At 37.2% G+C, this 17,158-nt stretch overlaps 2 protein-coding genes across 3 annotated transcripts in view; both read left to right on the forward strand.

Moving 5' to 3' along the window:
• The window catches only part of LOC142537511 (uncharacterized), a 49,282-nt gene extending 48,279 nt beyond the window's left edge, over positions 1-1,003 (forward strand). Inside the window, exon 4 of the mRNA XM_075643022.1 lies at positions 187-1,003. Within this exon, the coding sequence (XP_075499137.1) occupies positions 187-917 (731 nt within the window). The 3' untranslated portion in view covers positions 918-1,003. The remainder of the gene's footprint in view (positions 1-186) is intronic.
• A 9,518-nt stretch (positions 1,004-10,521) lies between these two features.
• LOC142530391 (protein LSD1-like) lies at positions 10,522-14,675 on the forward strand. 2 transcript variants are annotated; one of them, XM_075636228.1, is made up of 7 exons: positions 10,522-10,716; positions 10,802-10,983; positions 12,501-12,611; positions 13,600-13,709; positions 13,912-13,992; positions 14,115-14,186; positions 14,276-14,675. In XM_075636228.1, the coding sequence occupies exons 2-7, from the start codon at positions 10,872-10,874 to the stop codon at positions 14,315-14,317; spliced, it is 528 nt and encodes a 175-aa protein (XP_075492343.1). In that variant the 5' UTR covers positions 10,522-10,716; positions 10,802-10,871; the 3' UTR covers positions 14,318-14,675. The 2 variants fall into 2 exon arrangements, with proteins under 2 accessions (XP_075492343.1, XP_075492333.1); XM_075636218.1 differs by having other exon boundaries at positions 10,522-10,983.
• The last annotated feature ends 2,483 nt before the right edge of the window (positions 14,676-17,158 follow it).

A 17,158-nucleotide genomic window follows, 5' to 3' on the forward strand; every position in this document is an offset into this window, starting at 1 on the left:
AATTTTCTTTTTTAAAAAAAAAAACTCAAGTTTGCCTATTTCTAAAAGCACTAAATTATAAAAGAAAATCAATTTTAGGTTTAAAAAAAGTTTTTTTGGTCATAATTTCAATTTGCTCCGTTTCTTTTTCAGAAAAGATTTGTACATTTACCATTATATATAACACACGCATCTCAACTACTTTAGGTTTCATCGATGCCAAAAGGTCCTCGTCGTCGTCTGATTCGGCGGAAATAATCGGCAAGATCGACGATTTACTGACATTAATTTTATTGTTTCTCCCAGCAAGACCCTTGATAAGATTCCAATTGGTGAGCAAACACAGGAGATCTCTCATCTCCAACGAGCGGTTCTCTTATCTCCACACCCTCCGCTTCCATGCCCATAAGCAGCCTTCGTTCATCCTTCGGGCGAACTTACCGACGTTTTTTTACTTGAATCACATGGATAAAACCTTTCGCCACTTCCGTATTGGGTTTTCCTATCCCAGGATATTGCAATCTTGTAATGGGTTGTTATTGCTGGAGTGCATAAATTCTCCCTTCGGATGTAAGAAGTACTACGTCTGCAATCCCACAAGTAAAAATATTAGAAAATTGGTTTTCGAGAACAAGAAGAAAGAACTGATTTCAGGACTCTGTCTGGCTTTCGATCCTCTAAAATCACCAAATTATAAGGTTGTTTGTGTGAAAGTTAAGGAAGATTCACTCTTGAAATACATCATCGAAGTTTATGATTCCAAAGATCATGCATGGTCCAGCTTGGGCCCCCTATTCTCAGATTTACCCAACACTCAATTCTGTAATGGGATATACTTGAACAATAAGATTTACTCGATCAAGCCTCGCACAAGATCTCGTTTCTTGAATCTTGAAAAGGGATCTGTAGCAGACCTTCCAACAATCAGGTTTCCCTGAAGGAAAACGGGGGAAAGTCACAAGAACTACGTACTTGAATCCAATGGACACATTCATTGTGTTTCTTTGAATTTACAAGTTAAGACAAAATCTGTAAGGCCCGAGATTATATCATTTTAATTCGAGATTATTTAATTTACGAATTTTGGAATGATGAATTAAATTCCACGATTTTTGTAATTAATTAGGATTGAAATGGAATTAAAAAGAGTTTTGAGGACCAAATTGCAAATAGTGAAGAATTCAGGGGCTAAAGTGCAATTTTGGGACTTGAGTGGGACACTTGTCATGCAACTTGATATATAAAGTTCAATTCTCCTCCATTCTTCAGCCAAGGGAAACGAGAAAGAATACAGAGAATTCATAAATTTTCATTTTGCTTTGAATTGTGATTTTTAAAGAACCGTCTATCAGAATTTGAATCCGGACACAGTACTGTACTACTCTCGTCGACAGCAACAACCGGCGTAAGTTTTATTGAGTTCTGTTATCATTTGAAAATATGATGTTGTAGGAATTTGATATGATTCATCTATGGTGTTCTGGATATGTTAAACATCGTAGAATCGAAGTCAGATTGAAAAACAGACTGATTATGGAATTTTTATGATTTTCTGATTATATTGATTTGAAATCGGACAGATTTGTATTATGGATTGATTACAGATTGTATTGGATATGGGTTATAGATTGTAATTGATATATGTTGACGTGGTATTGACGGGGATGTCGAGATCGTTCCGTTATGCCGTTGATTTTGAGTTGAATCCAGATTGATCAGATTGGTATTGATTTGAGCAGTATATTGATATGATATTATTGATATTGTCATGGCCAGATTGAGGGATTGACAGACTTTGAATTCCAGACTTGAACGTCGTCAGAACTTCAACGAAAGAAAGGTATAAGTCAATGTGGTACTGGGAGATCGACTCAAGTAGGATATACTTGAGTTTCCCTAAATCACATACTTCTTATTATTATGTTCATTGCCTTGACTTGATATGCTTGTTCTATGGATGTATAGAAAGCAGGTATTAGTCGAGTGATCTTGTGACAGAAGTGCCTGATAGTGGTGGGATCGCCACGGGCACATTGCACGATGTCACAAGATAGTGTATGGGCGATAGTGCCACAGTCTGTGACGGATAGGTCAAGACACTGGATGTTTGGTTATATCGACGTGGATAGAATCGGAGTTTCTTCTATAACTGTTGGTCGATATAGGAATACCAACGTCTGGAAATCGGGATCCCTAGACTAGGATTGAGTCTAGTCTGAGCCGTAGAGTCACGAGCATTGTCGACAGTTTTGTATTGATTATGTTTCAGATTTTGATACATATTGCTGTTATCTGTCCATGCTTTCATGTTTATCATATGATTGCATGTTCGTTGATTTATACTGGGATTATATTCTCACCGGAATTATCCGGCTGTTGTCGTGTTTGTATGTGTGCATGACAACAGGTGGGACAGGATCAGGGTCGAGGTGATGACGAGAGATCATGATTAGAGTAGAGACCACGGACTTTGATGTTGCTGTAGATAGGGTTTGAACACTTGATAGCTAGTTGGTGAACCTTCGTTCGTATCGAATGTATGCTGTACAGGACTTGTACCTTATGTTATACTGATATGTATACTAGTATGATTTCCATTACGTTCCGCATTTAAAAAAAAAATTTAGATCCTGTTTATTATAATTAATTAAATTGTCCCAATGACGATTATGAACTTAATTAGCGTCCGGGTCCCCCACAACAGGTGGTATCAGAGCTGATAGATCCTTCAGATTGAGATAGAAGCTAGTGAGCGGGGTAGATTGAGTTTTCTTTTCTGCTTTTGATTGCTAGCATGATTTACTGTTTTAATACATGTTACTTGATTTATCTGATTTGATATGGTAATATGTTTTATTGAGAATGAATCAGCACCAATTCTAGATCAGCAGTAAGATGATTAAAAAGGGACTGAGACAGATTTTTCAATTGTGATTGCTAACCCTTTTGATAATCAGATATGCCTCCCCGAAGAGTACCGGAACAGGGTAGCACTTCGAATCCTCCAATGGATGTGACAGCAACACCGATGGAGACATTTCTGAAGAGATTTCAGTCGTTTCATCCACCTACACTGAAGGGTACTGAGACAGCAGTGGATTGTGAGAGTTGGCTGGATGACATTGAGATGCTGTTTGAGTCCTTGGATTACACTGATGAGCGGAGAGTGAAACTGATAGGGCACCAGTTGAATGATGTGGCAAAGAACTGGTGGATTACAACAAAGCGGGCATTGGAGCATCGAGATACGACTATTACCTGGAATGTGTTTAGAACTGAATTTTATCAGAGATTTTTCCCTGTGTCATACAGAAAGGATAAAGGTGCTGAGTTTGCGAATCTGAGACAAGGGCAGTTGAACATTGAGGAATATGTGTCTAAATTCTCTACACTACTGAGATTTGCTCCACATGTGGCCGAGAATGAAGAAGCGGTGGCTGATCAGTTCATCAATGGCTTGAATCCGGAGATATTTACATTGGCGAACACCGGGCGACCAAACAACTTTGCTGACGCCCTGAACAGAGCAAAGGGAGCAGAAGCTGGTCTGATGAGACAGAGAGAAGCTTCATATGTTGCCCCAGCACCGATACCACATCAACCCCCTCCCAGATTCGAGAGTGGTAGCAGCAGTGGTGGAAAGAAGGACTATTTGAAAGCCAGAGGAAGACAATTTAAGAAGTCTGGCAGCAGTTCTTCCAGTTCCAGTGGCTCGAGACAGACTGATCAGAGCCAAAGTTATACAGGACCATATTGCAGCACTTGTGGAGGGAAGCATTCCACAGAGCAGTGCCGAGGAGTGTTTGGCTCTTGTCGTATATGTCGACAGCAGGGACATTTTGCCCGAGTATGTCCCCAGAGAGGTGCACAGGGATCCCAGGCAACAGAGTCATCTGGATTAGTGGCTCAGACCGGGAGACGACCATCTGCTATCCATTCTTTCCAGCCAGCACCGTCTACCCAGTCACAGCAGAGGCCAGGAGGAAGCCAGACAGTGAGCCAGCCTCCGAGACAGCAGGCCAGAGTTTTTGCTTTGACTGAGGACCAGGCACAGGATGCACCTGATGATGTCGTTGCAGGTAATTGTTCTATTTCTGGTTACCCTGCTTATGTATTGATTGATACTGGTGCATCACATACATTTATTTCTGAGAGATTTGCATTAATGCATGCATTACCTGTTGAGTCCCTATCTATTGTAGTATCTGTCTCTTCTCGTTTGGGGACAGGTTTGATATCAGTGAAGTCTGTTAGATCGTGTATACTACGATATGACGGGCATGAGATTGAGTTAGAATGTATTGTGCTTAGGTTTTCTGATTTTGACTGTATTATCGGAATTGATATGTTGACCAAGTACAGAGCTACAGTTGATTGTTTCCACAAGATTGTGAGATTCAGACCTGAGATGGCTGAGGAGTAGAAATTTTACGGTAAGGGTTCTCGAGCCAGAATTCCTTTGATATCCGTATTATCTATGACTCGATTATTGCAGAAAGGAGCGGAAGGATTCCTTGTCTATTCAGTTGATTTACTGAAGTCGAGTCCATCATTGGCGGACTGGCCAGTGGTGTGTGAGTTTGCTGATGTCTTCCCAGACGAGATTCCTGGATTGCCTCCGATTCGAGAGATAGACTTCAGCATGGAGTTGATGCCAGGTACAGTTCCGATTTCTAGAGCTCCGTACAGAATGACACCGATTGAACTGAAAGAGTTGAAGGATCAGTTGGAGGATTTATTGGCCAAGGGATACATCCGACCGAGTGTATCTCCTTGGGGTGCTCCCGTGTTGTTTGTGAGGAAGAAAGACGGTTCAATGAGACTCTGCATTGATTACCGGCAACTGAACAAAGCAACGGTAAAGAATAAATATCCATTGCCTCGTATAGATGATTTGTTTGACCAGTTGCAGGGTTCTTCTATTTATTCCAAGATCGATATGAGATCTGGATATCATCAGCTGAGAGTCAGGGATTCTGATATCTCGAAGACAGCGTTCAGGACCAGGTATGGACACTATGAGTTTATTGTCATGCCGTTTGGTTTGACCAATGCTCCAGCAGTGTTTATGGGTCTGATGAACCGTGTATTTCAGAAGTATCTCGATGATTTCGTGATCATTTTTATTGATGATATATTGATTTATTCGAAGAATATGATTGAGCATGCAGAGCATTTAAGAACTATGTTGCGAATTTTGAGGACTGAGAAATTGTATGTTAAACTGTCAAAATGTGAGTTCTGGTTGTTACAGGCAGTATTTCTGGGTCATATCATATCCGGAGATGGTATATCAGTTGATCCCAGCAAGGTTGAGGCTGTGATTTCTTGGCCGAGACCGACATCACTGCCAGAGATTCGCAGTTTTATGGGTTTGGAAGGATATTACCATCGGTTTATTAAAGATTTCTCGAGCATTGCCAAACCGATTACTCAGTTAACTCAGAAGAATGCTCCGTTTGTGTGGTCAGAAGACTGTGAGTCCAGTTTTCTGAAATTGAAGAAAAGATTGACCAGTGCACCGATACTGACTATCCCCTCAGGTATTGGTGGATTTGTTGTTTATTGTGACGTTTCTCACAGAGGTTTGGGTTGTGTGTTGATGCAGCGAGGGCATGTGATTGCTTATGCCTCGAGAAAGCTGAAGCCACACGAGACTCGCTACCCAATTCATGATCTTGAATTGACAGCCATTGTATTTGCTTTGAAGATATGGCGACACTACCTCTACGGTGAGAAATTTGAAATTTATTCTGATCACAAAAGTTTGAAATATCTGCTTTCACAATCAGAACTGAATATGAGACAGCGAAGATGGCTAGATTTACTGAAAGACTTTGATTGTGAAATCAAATACTATCCGGGGAAGTCCAATGCAGCAGCGGATGCATTGAGTCGAAAGATATGTGCTTTATCCTTATCGACAATAGGTGTTTCAAATTTGATTGAAGACTGCTGTTTGTCTGGATTGGTATTTGAGACATATTGTAGACCGTTGATATTATATGTTATTAAAGCTGAACCAGAGCTGATTTTGAAGATTAAAGCGGCTCAGAAAGTTGATCAAAAAGTTCAGAAATCGATTGAGATGGTCAGATCAGGTCATCAATCAGAGTTTCAGGTACGTGAGGATGTACTGTATGTGAATAATCGTCTTGTTGTGCTGAATGTTTCAGAGTTGAAACAGCAGATATTAACAGAAGCGCACAACAGTCGTTTTAGCATTCATCCTAGTGGAAGAAAAATGTATAACGATCTGAAAGGACAGTTTTGGTGGAAACAAATGAAGACTGACATTGCAGAATTTGTTTCCAGATGTCTGAATTGCCAACAGGTGAAGGCTGAAAGAAAGAAATCAGGAGGATTGTTACAGAGTTTGTCGATTCCTGAATGGAAATGGGATCACATTTCCATGGATTTTGTGACACAGTTATCACGTTCCTCCAAAGGTTGTGATGCGATTTAGGTTGTGATTGACAGATTGACCAAATCTGCATGTTTCATTCCATACAAGATGACGTACCGATATGATCAGATGATCCGATATTTATGTCAGAGAAGTTGTTAGATTGCACGGAGTGCCGAAGTCGATTGTTTCAGACCGTGATCCTCGGTTTACTTCGCACTTCTGGCAGAGTTTGCAGCAGGCTCTCGGTACGAAGTTACATTTGAGTACCGCATATCATTCACAGACTGACGGACAGTCAGAGCGGACGATTCAGACATTGGAAGATATGCTGAGAGCTGTAGTGCTTGATTTTAGCACTGGATGGCAAGATGCATTGCCACTTTGTGAATTTTCGTACAACAACAGCTATCAGACAAGTATTGAGATGGCTCCATTTGAAGCATTGTACGGAAATAAGTGCAGATCCCCTCTGTATTGGGATGATATCTCTGAGGTTCCTGAGATTTGACATGATATGATCAGAGAGATGACAGAAAAGGTAAAGCTGATTCAGAAGAGAATGAAGACAGCTCAGGACAGACAGGCCAATTATGCCAATATCCGACGAAGACCGTTGGTATTTGAGGTTGGAGACCGAGTATTTCTAAAGATTTCACCTTTCAGAGGAGTTGTCAGATTTGGCAAGAAAGGGAAGCTGTCTCCACGTTTTATTGAGCCGTATGAGATTCTCGATAAGATAGGAGATCGTGCCTATCGACTTGCATTACCGCCTTCTCTATCTGGAATACATGATGTCTTTCATGTATCTATGTTACGGAAATATCTCCCCGATGATTCTCATATTATCCAGCCAGACGAGGCTAAGCTTGATGAGTCTCTGAGTTATATTGAGAAACCGGTTCAGATTATTGATCGTAAAGAAAAGCAACTCAGAACGAAGACCATCCCACTTGTGAAAGTCCAGTGGACTCGTCATGGCTATTGAAGAAGCTACTTGGGAGACTGAATCAGATATGAGACAGGAATTCCCAGAAGTTATTCCACTGATGTGAGTTTACTATTTTAGTTTCTGTTATTTCTGATTTGATTACCTGTGATATGATTGCTTGAGATTTCGAGAACGAAATCATGTCGCAGAGGGGGAGAATTGTAAGGCCCGAGATTATATCATTTTAATCCGAGATTATTTAATTTACGAATTTTGGAATGATGAATTAAATTCCACGATTTTTGTAATTAATTAGGATTGAAATGGAATTAAAAAGAGTTTTGAGGACCAAATTGCAAATAGTGAAGAATTCAGGGGCTAAAATGCAATTTTGGGACTTGAGTGGGACACTTGTCATGCAACTTGATATATAAAGTTCAATTCTCCTCCATTCTTCAGCCAAGGGAAACGAGAAAGAATACAGAGAATTCATAAATTTTCATTTTGCTTTCAATTGTGATTTTTAAAGAGCCGTCTATCAGAATTTGAATCCGGACACAGTACTGTACTCCTCTCGTCGACAGCTACAACCGGATGTAAGTTTTATTGAGTTCTGTTATCATTTGAAAATATGATGTTGTAGGAATTTGATATGATTCATATATGGTGTTTCTGGATATGTTAAACATCGTAGAATCGAAGTCAGATTGAAAAACAGACTGATTATGGAATTGTTATGATTTTCTGATTATATTGATTTGAAATCGGACAGATTTGTATTATGGATTGATTACAGATTGTATTGGATATGGGTTATAGATTGTAATTGATATATGTTGACGTGGTATTGACTGGGATGTCGAGATCGTTCCGTTATGCCGTTGATTTTGAGTTGAATCCAGATTGATCAGATTGGTATTGATTTGAGCAGTATATTGATATGATATTATTGATATTGTCATGGCCAGATTGAGGGATTGACAAACTTTGAATTCAGACTTGAACGTCGTCAGAACTTCAACGAAAGAAAGGTATAAGTCAATGTGGTACTGGGAGATCGACTCAAGTAGGATATACTTGAGTTTCCCTAAATCACATACTTCTTATTATTATGTTCATTGCTTTGACTTGATATGCTTGTTCTATGGATGTATAGAAAGCAGGTATTAGTCGAGTGATCTTGTGACAGAAGTGTCTGATAGTGGTGGGATCGCCACAGGCACATTGCACGATGTCACAAGATAGTGTATGGGCGATAGTGCCATAGTCTGTGACGGATAGGTCAAGACACTGGATGTTTGGTTATATCGACGTGGATAGAATCAGAGTTTCTTCTATTACTGTTGGTCGATATAGGAATACCAACGTCTGGAAACCAGGATCCCTAGACTAGGATTGAGTCTAGTCTGAGCCGTGGAGTCACGAGCATTGTCGACAGTTTTGTATTGATTATGTTTCAGATTTTGATACATATTGCTGTTATCTGTCCATGCTTTTATGTTTATCATATGATCGCATGTTCGTTGATTTATACTGGGATTATATTCTCACCGGAATTATCCGGCTGTTGTCGTGTTTGTATGTGTGCATGACAACAGGTGGGACAGGATCAGGGTCGAGGAGATGACGAGAGATCATGATTAGAGGGGAGACCACGGACTTTGATGTTGCTGTAGATAGGGTTTGAACACTTGATAGCTAGTTGATGAACCTTCGTTTGTATCGAATGTATGTTGTACAGGACTTGTACCTTATGTTATACTGATATGTATACTAGTAGGATTTTCATTACGTTCCGCATTTTAAAAAAAAAATTAGACCCTATTTATTATAATTAATTAAATTGTCCCAATGACGATTATGAACTTGATTAGCGTCCGGGTCCCCACAAAATCCGTCTTGGTATTTGAGTTGTCAGAAGATAATTCTTGTTGGGTTCAGACATTTCGCGCTGATCTGAGTCCGATTTCAGCTGTTTTCCCGGAGATGAATGATGCAGAAGTTAATGTTTTGGGTATTGTTAGAGGAAAAAGGAAGAAGATTCAGTTTTCTTGCTACATTTTCATCATAAGATTGTGTTGTATAGGCTCTGTGACGGTAAATTTGGGCTCGTATTCGACTTGAAAATGCAAGGATTTGATAGGTATTGTAGGCTTCAGTTTGATCGGAACTATGTGTTCCAGCTAGTTGAAACTTTGGCTCCCGTTTGATGTCCACCAAGACTCAATTTTTATTTTTATTTTTTTATGTTTTTAATCTTAAGGCGTGTTTGGATGGTCTTGGAGGTTTTTCAATATCCTTCAATTTGATACCCCTATCTCTATACATTTTATTTCACATGAAGTTTCCTTTAGTATAAGGAGTTGGAAAATATACTAAACCAATTATTATCTTGATTTTGTTCTTCCATAATTTATTCTTTTTATTACAAGCTCTAAAGTATTTATAACTTAAAAAACATAATAATTTCACAATTGTTCCAGTAATTATGTCTTAAACTATTGGTATACCACGTTAGTTTGTCGTCCAGTTTCAATAATTGGAGATTTATTATATTTCTACATTGTAAGAAAAAATGACAATTTTCTTTATTTTCTTTCAAAAGAAAACTCTGAACCTTAAATCAACCAAACACATATCATATTTTTAATATATATTTTTCATAAATAAATATATTTTATTCTATTCCTCACTACAATACTTGTTTTTAATTCAATTTTTATAATTACCCAAAAATTATTCGACTAATATATTATCTTTTAATTAGTGCACTATATTATATATTATGCATCGTCAAAATAAATAAATACCGTGAAATCACTAATAAAATTAATGACTAAACATGAATTCAATTCTATTTTTTTAAGAAAATAAATTATAAATATCTCTTTTTTAATACGAAAAAAGAGATTGTTATTATTAAATATCGAATTCGATCTCTAATTCCAAATATGTACCACCAAAGTTGTTTAAAGTATTCAAAAAGACTATTAAAAAACATATAGATTATAAATATATCTGTTTTTTAATACAAAAAAAGTGATTGTTACCGTTGAATCTCGAATTCGATCACTATTTCTAAATATGTACATCAAAGTTGTCTAAAGTATTCAAAAAAACTGTTAAAAAAAAAACATGCATGCATTTTTCAAAGAGAAATTTTAAAAAATAATGCTCTGCTCCTTTAAGTTAAATGGTATGCAGTAAAAAGTGAAAGGGGCATCCACCGTAGTGGATAAAGTGGCCAAGAAACTGCCAATACGCGGCATTCGCTTCCCTCTCCGATGTGACAACTGATAGAAAATTCCGATTCCAATTCCGATTCCTACCAAGTACCCCAAGTACCCTATCCTCAATCATTCCTCTGTTGCCCCATGAACACTGAATACATCCACCGCTGGTTGTTTTTTTTATCAGATCTGTCTTGTTTCTTGCTATAGATTGAGCATATTGATTTTTTTTTTTTTCACTTTTGGGTTTTGAAGGTTTGATTTGGCCTGTTGGTGGTGAATTTGGCTGTGTTATTTTTTGAGAGATTTTAGTGCGAGCGGAGGAATGCAGAGCCAGATTGTATGCAGCGGGTGTAGGAGTCTGCTGATGTACCCGACCGGGGCAACCAATGTGTGCTGCGCTGTGTGTAATGCCATCACTAATGTGCCCCCTCCAGGTAAATTTTAAAGTTTGCACGATAATTTGTACCCTTCAGCCGAAATTTGGATGGGAACAGATAAGTTTCCTGTTATTTCTCGATGTGCTTCTGCGAGAAAAAATATAGTGCTGTTTTTTATGACTTTGTGCTGTTAGTGAAGTTTATGATATGATTTATTCTTTCTAGTTAATTCAATCGCTCGATAGGGTGAATCTTTTAGAAGAAATATCGTTACGTTGCAATGCTTCTCCTCTTATGCTCCAAAAATGTTTCAACTGGCAAAATATTGCTGTATTTTGTTTTACCAAGTCTTGGGGGAGTTTGATGTAGCTCACGTGTATGTATATTCATATTTCCGAAAATGTATGGCACACAAATTATTAGAAGAATTTGTTCTTCTTGCAACTGCATTTTTATGATAAAGGGGCTGCTGTTTGAATATATATCTGTAGTCATCTATTATGCATCAAGCTCCAAAGTTTGAATCTTGATTCGAGTAAATTCATCTTTTCTTTAGGCTGTCGCCCTTTGCGGAAAATAAAATAAAATTGAAGCTTTTAAGCCTGATTTTTCCTGAAATTCAAGTTTTCCCCTACCCGAATCAATTGATTCAACCCCTCTTCTTTAATTAGGGTCCACCCCTACTTCCGAGATGAGCACTCTTCTTTCAGTTTTGAGATTTTGAATACTATAGTCACATAATATCATTATTCACAGGTTTAAGAGAAGGAAGGCAAGCATATGTATATGTTATTTCTCATCCATAAGGGACTTAACAATCAACAATCATCTTGTTTATCATTTTGAGGGGCACCATCTGATTGTTTTATCTTGGTTGATTGGAATTTTCTTTTGCATCATGACTATTGCTTCTTTCAGTGTTATACATGGACCACTTTGAATTTAGTGATGGAATATGCATTTTTATTTTTGGGTTTGAGTTTTAGAATCAAGGAATTGCTTTGTTGGGTTCTTGATACAACTCGAGAACCCAACTGTCAGAGGTCTTTTGATTTTTTCCCTAATTTTCACTTCATTCATTATTTTACTTGTTAAATCAACTGTTAAAACCTTAATAGTTACTCAATAATCTTTATACTTTCTACTATTTCCCACCAGTCATTATACTTTTTCATACTTTCATATAATATATCTCGTCAACTTTAAAAAAAAGTTAACCAAACAATATCAAAGAATTATATTCCTAAGAATTACACAACTCTATTAAAAATCATTAGTTGAGTAAAGTATAAAGCCTAACTAAGCACCAGTAAAACCTTTCTTTTTGTGCTGTGAGCTGTACATGTGTGTTTGTATTTTAGATTGATCTTTATGTTTGTCAATATTTATGTACTAGAACAAAGAATGAGGTCATTTCTGAATCATGCTCTCAGATGTCTATATGTGCATGTACCCCACAGCTATGAGACCGCTTTGTCGAAAACGTAGCTTAGGGCAGAGCAATTCTCTATTATTTCCTAGTTTTAGGCTTCAATTTCATGATTTTTATGCAATTTAACACTGTCCCTCCTCAGGAATGGAAATGGCCCAACTGATATGTGGGGGTTGCCGTACCTTGTTGATGTATACTCGTGGAGCTACAAGTGTGAGATGCTCCTGTTGTCACACGGTGAACCTGGCACCAGGTGATAATCATTGTTTATTGTAGATACTGTTTTAGAGACCACTGTTAAGGGATCATGTCTTCTATCTAGAGTATTTTTTCTTGTATATAAATATCATAAATGTCAGATCTTGGTATCTTTGCTTATCCATGAAAAATTTAGGTGTATTTTCGTTATTGGTGCAATGAAATGTGCATGGCACATGCAATGATCTTCTATCAAGTTATATTAGTGGAAAGATTGGATTATGCATTCCCTGCCGCTTTATCACTCTACTTGTTAAAATTGTTTCGTTAATTCAATATGTGATTTATTCACTTCTCCCCATTGAAAGAGATATTAATGTTTCAAGACAAAAGTTATATCATGATAATTTAGTTGAGCCTTGAGCGTACTACTAATATATTTTTGGTGGATAGATTGTATAAAAATTTTCTCTTGTAATGGTTGTTAGTTCAGAAAGGAACATATAAGGCAAATAATCGGTAAAATGTTAAATGAATTATATACTGTAAGTAAGGGCACTCCAGTAGTTGATATTTGATGCCCAGATAAAGCCTTCTTGGTTGTTGCTTCTCCTCCAAGAGTGAAGAGATTTGTGTTTCTTTTGCCCAAGCCACATTTTATGGCCAATCCATTAACAATTACAGGATAATAGGCTCATAGATGTGTTTTTATGCTTCCAGATCTGTATTAGAGTTATTGTATGCTTGATTGTGTAATTGATAGCATAAAAACAATGTACGCTTGATTGTGTAGAGGGAAGAATTATTACTTAATATTTACTTTCATTATTTATCGCTGGTGATTGCATTTTCATTCTTACAGCCTGATTATATCAGTCAAAACCCTCATAATGATAAGATACTGTCGAACACACCATGTAAATCCAAAAGATATGCGGAAGCAACAACAATAGCTTATTTTCTCCATTGCCTGTCAAGCATCTTAATGTCAAGTCTATTCCGAATTTCCTTCGTGTTTATTTTGGAGTTTGGTTCTTTTTTAGCATCTAATGTCGCTCATGTCAACTGTGGAAATTGCCGGACAACACTTATGTATCCATATGGGGCTCCTTCTGTCAAATGTGCTGTATGTCAATTCGTCACTCACGTCAATGTAAGCATCCCAATATATTTCTCATTTATTTTTTAGATTTCGAAACACAGTTAAGATCACTGTCAGTTTTCTCCTTCTTAACTAAATTCAACAAATGCTCGATTCCCATGTAGTATTTAAACTTTCATTTGAGGTCATAAGAAAAAGACGCACATTGTTCCTCTTCTGTGCTGGTACTATATATATTTGTTTTGTGTTGCAGATGAGAAATGTTAGGGTGCCTATTCCCATGCATAGGCCAAACGGAACTCCCTCTTCGGCATCGCCACCTTCAAGTTCAGCCGTAAGTTCCTGATGTTTTTAGCTACTAAGTCAGAGCTGCATATGTGGATTAAAAATACCATTCACTGAAAAATCTTCTTTCTGAATGTTTTATTGTTGTCATTTTCTATTTTTTTTACACAGGCATTATCCAATTCTCAGAACCAAACCGTGGTTGTGGAAAATCCCATGTCCGTTGACAAGAGTGGGAAACTGGTAGATCTGCTGTTTGTGACATATGTCTCATAATCGCTCATTACTCCCTTTCTATATTACCGATTTTTAGACAATATCTCAAATTTCAGGTTAGCAACGTTGTTGTTGGGGTCACTACGGATAAGAAGTGATCCGGACAGATACTTTGTTGGATCACTGCAACCATCACCAAGCCAAGAAATGCATTCACCATTTTGCTTTTTGGGTATATGAGGTATGTATATTTGGCGGGAATATATCTTAGTGATGTTGCTGCTTTGTGGTGTGGCACCTATGTTATTGAAAACAGAAGTGTTTGTGTGATTATGTATATTGAATATATGTATAAATATAATGTGATGAGAGCTCTACCTTCTTCATCATTTGTAAGGAAACTGTTTTAAGTGGGGGAGGAGGGAAAACTAAGATCGTTGTCGAAATGTCTAGATTTGTTAGGCTGAACTTGCTGTGCGAAGTGTGATGATGAAGATGAAGATAACAGCTTCTTGTAATATCATCTTTAGCTCTTATGCTACCAATGATCTTGATTTGTACTGGGAAGTATATCTGCAGCTGCGTAGCAACCTTGCCATGTACTGCGTTACACATATGACGTATACAGGGGCGGAGGTACAGCCTCTAGTACCCGGGCTGGTCCAAATTTTTTTTAAAAAATTTATATGTAAATTTTTGTTTAATTTTGAATAAATTTGATATTAGAAAAATTTATATGTAAATTTTTGTTTAATTTTGAATAAATTTGATATTAGCCCGGGTAAATCAATTTAAAATATTAAAGGATGTTATTGTTTAAAATTTTAGCCCGGATAACCCCATATTCCTGGCTCCGTCACTGGACGTGTATCTATGATCTATATACACACACATTGGGCTTTAGAAGGGCTTCAATATCTTAGCTCTACAATAATCAATTCCTGAAAAAAAAATTAAATGGACTAACTCGTTATTTTTTTTATATAAGTGGTAACTGACTAATTATAAATTAAAATTAGAATCAATTATAAATTTTTCTGTTTTGTGAGAAATAAAAATAAGATTATTTATTTATTCTAATAAAATTATATATTATCTAGTGAATTAATTCAATAATTTGATGTTATATAAAATAACTGGTATGTCATTAAATCAAGAAAATGAACAAACATTCATATAATTATTTGAACAATGAATCAATTTTTTTATTTCTCATAACACAGAGTTGCATTAACGTAAGTTAAATTTTTAACAATTAACCAATCTACGCAACAAAATATCATGAATAGGATAACTTTTCAAGTAATTTGAGAAAGTAAATATTTATTCACCCGATCAAATTTTCGAATATTTTTTTAAAAAATAAAATTTAGATATTAAAAGATAATCTAATATAATGGTGAGATGTGGTGATACGATGCGGATTCGCATATATGATTCTTTTAAATCAAGTTGATATGCAGACATGACAATTGGAGAAAATAACCAAAAACTGGCCACACATTCCAAAAACGTGTCCGATTTTCTTAAATATCGATACGATGCCCGGGCCATGCCAAAAACAATGGACGAGGACTTGAAGAGTAGGAAGAACAATTTAGAAAATGGTAGGATCACTTTGTGTGAAATAATTGTAATGTTCAAAATGCGATAACGTAGTCCAACTACGTGCAAATCTAAAAAAATGAAAAATATTTAATTAAATTATATTAATTGCATTAATTAAATGTAGTAGGCATGTTTAAATGTTAAAAATATGAATTTCTATTAGAATGCATAAAACAGTGTTTTACCGGGCTATTTGAGATGTGAAGAATGAGGAACGGAGACGGGGACTGTTAAGGAAAAATATTTTTTATCGAATAATTATTTTTAATTATTTAATATATGGTATAATTAATGAGTAAATTTTGAAAATGATGTCTTTTGAGATTCTTTTACTGCTCCAGTCATGTTTAAAACTGATAATCGATTTTTGACTAAAGTAAAAACTTTTTGGAGACTCGGGGTTAATATTTTCGAAAACTTTCCTAAAAAAGATATTTTTCTACATTCTAATGTGCCTAATGGGCCTATTATACTAAGGTTATTGGGCCTAGTTGTCTACCCAAGTATTTGTATCCTAAACCTTGACTTCCAAGCCCTAAATCTCCTACAAACTCACGCCTAAAAACACAAAGAAACCTAGGGTGTTCTCCCCCTAGAAGCAGCGCACACATCACACGCCCCCAAGCCTCACACGTAATTTTGAAGGCCAAAAACGCAGCAAGGTCTTCCCCATCACTCCGGCAACATTCTTTCGTGTCAAGACTCGAATATTCGTGCGTGAATCATGCAAAGACACGCCTTATTTCTTCTTTTATAATCATTCATGCCATAATACGTGTGAATTTATATGTTTGCATGAAAAAACTGATATCCTTTTTAATATTTTCGTTTTTATGATGTATACATGGAAAAACTTGGATTTCTTGCCATGAAACTCATGATATTGATGCTGCACAAGGGGCTGCCTGGTTAGTGATGATAAGGGTATGATTTAGGGGCTGTCTAGGAGTCCTAGATGGGGCTGTACATGGCTGGAAAGGAAGGGCAAAGGGGCTGAACGAAATTGGGTTTCAAGGGAGCTATTTTTTTTGGTTCATGAGGGGTGCAGGCGTGTGCGAGGGTTGGGCTACGTCTAGATGACCAAGGAGAGCTGTCTAGTGGTCCTAGATGGGTTGAGGGGTGGCTGGTGCAGGGGAAAAGGCTGGAGCCATGAGGCTTGACTGCGCGGCCATGTTGTGTACGGGTTAGGGGACTTCGCGTGCATGGCACATTAGGACAGGTCTAGCATTGTGCTAAGCGTTCGGCCATGGTCCTAGTATGATTGGTTAGGGTCTGGTCTCGTTGGTTTGGGGCTAGGGTCGAAGAACTTCTGGTTGTTCTAGGGCTAGAGTTTGATCGATGCGTGGAAAAAATTTCAGTAGGGTTCCAAATGGCTTGGATTGGGTTGAAAA

This window comes from Primulina tabacum, chromosome 2 (assembly GCF_025594145.1).
Source record: "Primulina tabacum isolate GXHZ01 chromosome 2, ASM2559414v2, whole genome shotgun sequence".
NCBI lineage: Eukaryota > Viridiplantae > Streptophyta > Magnoliopsida > Lamiales > Gesneriaceae > Primulina > Primulina tabacum.

Bases quoted from the DNA above. Each gene is read 5' to 3' on its own strand.
- LOC142530391 (XM_075636218.1), top strand. From the start codon at position 10,872: ATGCAGAGCCAGATTGTATGCAGCGGGTGTAGGAGTCTGCTGATGTAC. The intron at 12,612-13,599 runs GTGATAATCATT...GTTCTTTTTTAG, and splicing joins CACGGTGAACCTGGCACCAG to CATCTAATGTCGCTCATGTC. The intron at 14,187-14,275 runs GTAGATCTGCTG...CTCAAATTTCAG, and splicing joins TTGACAAGAGTGGGAAACTG to GTTAGCAACGTTGTTGTTGG.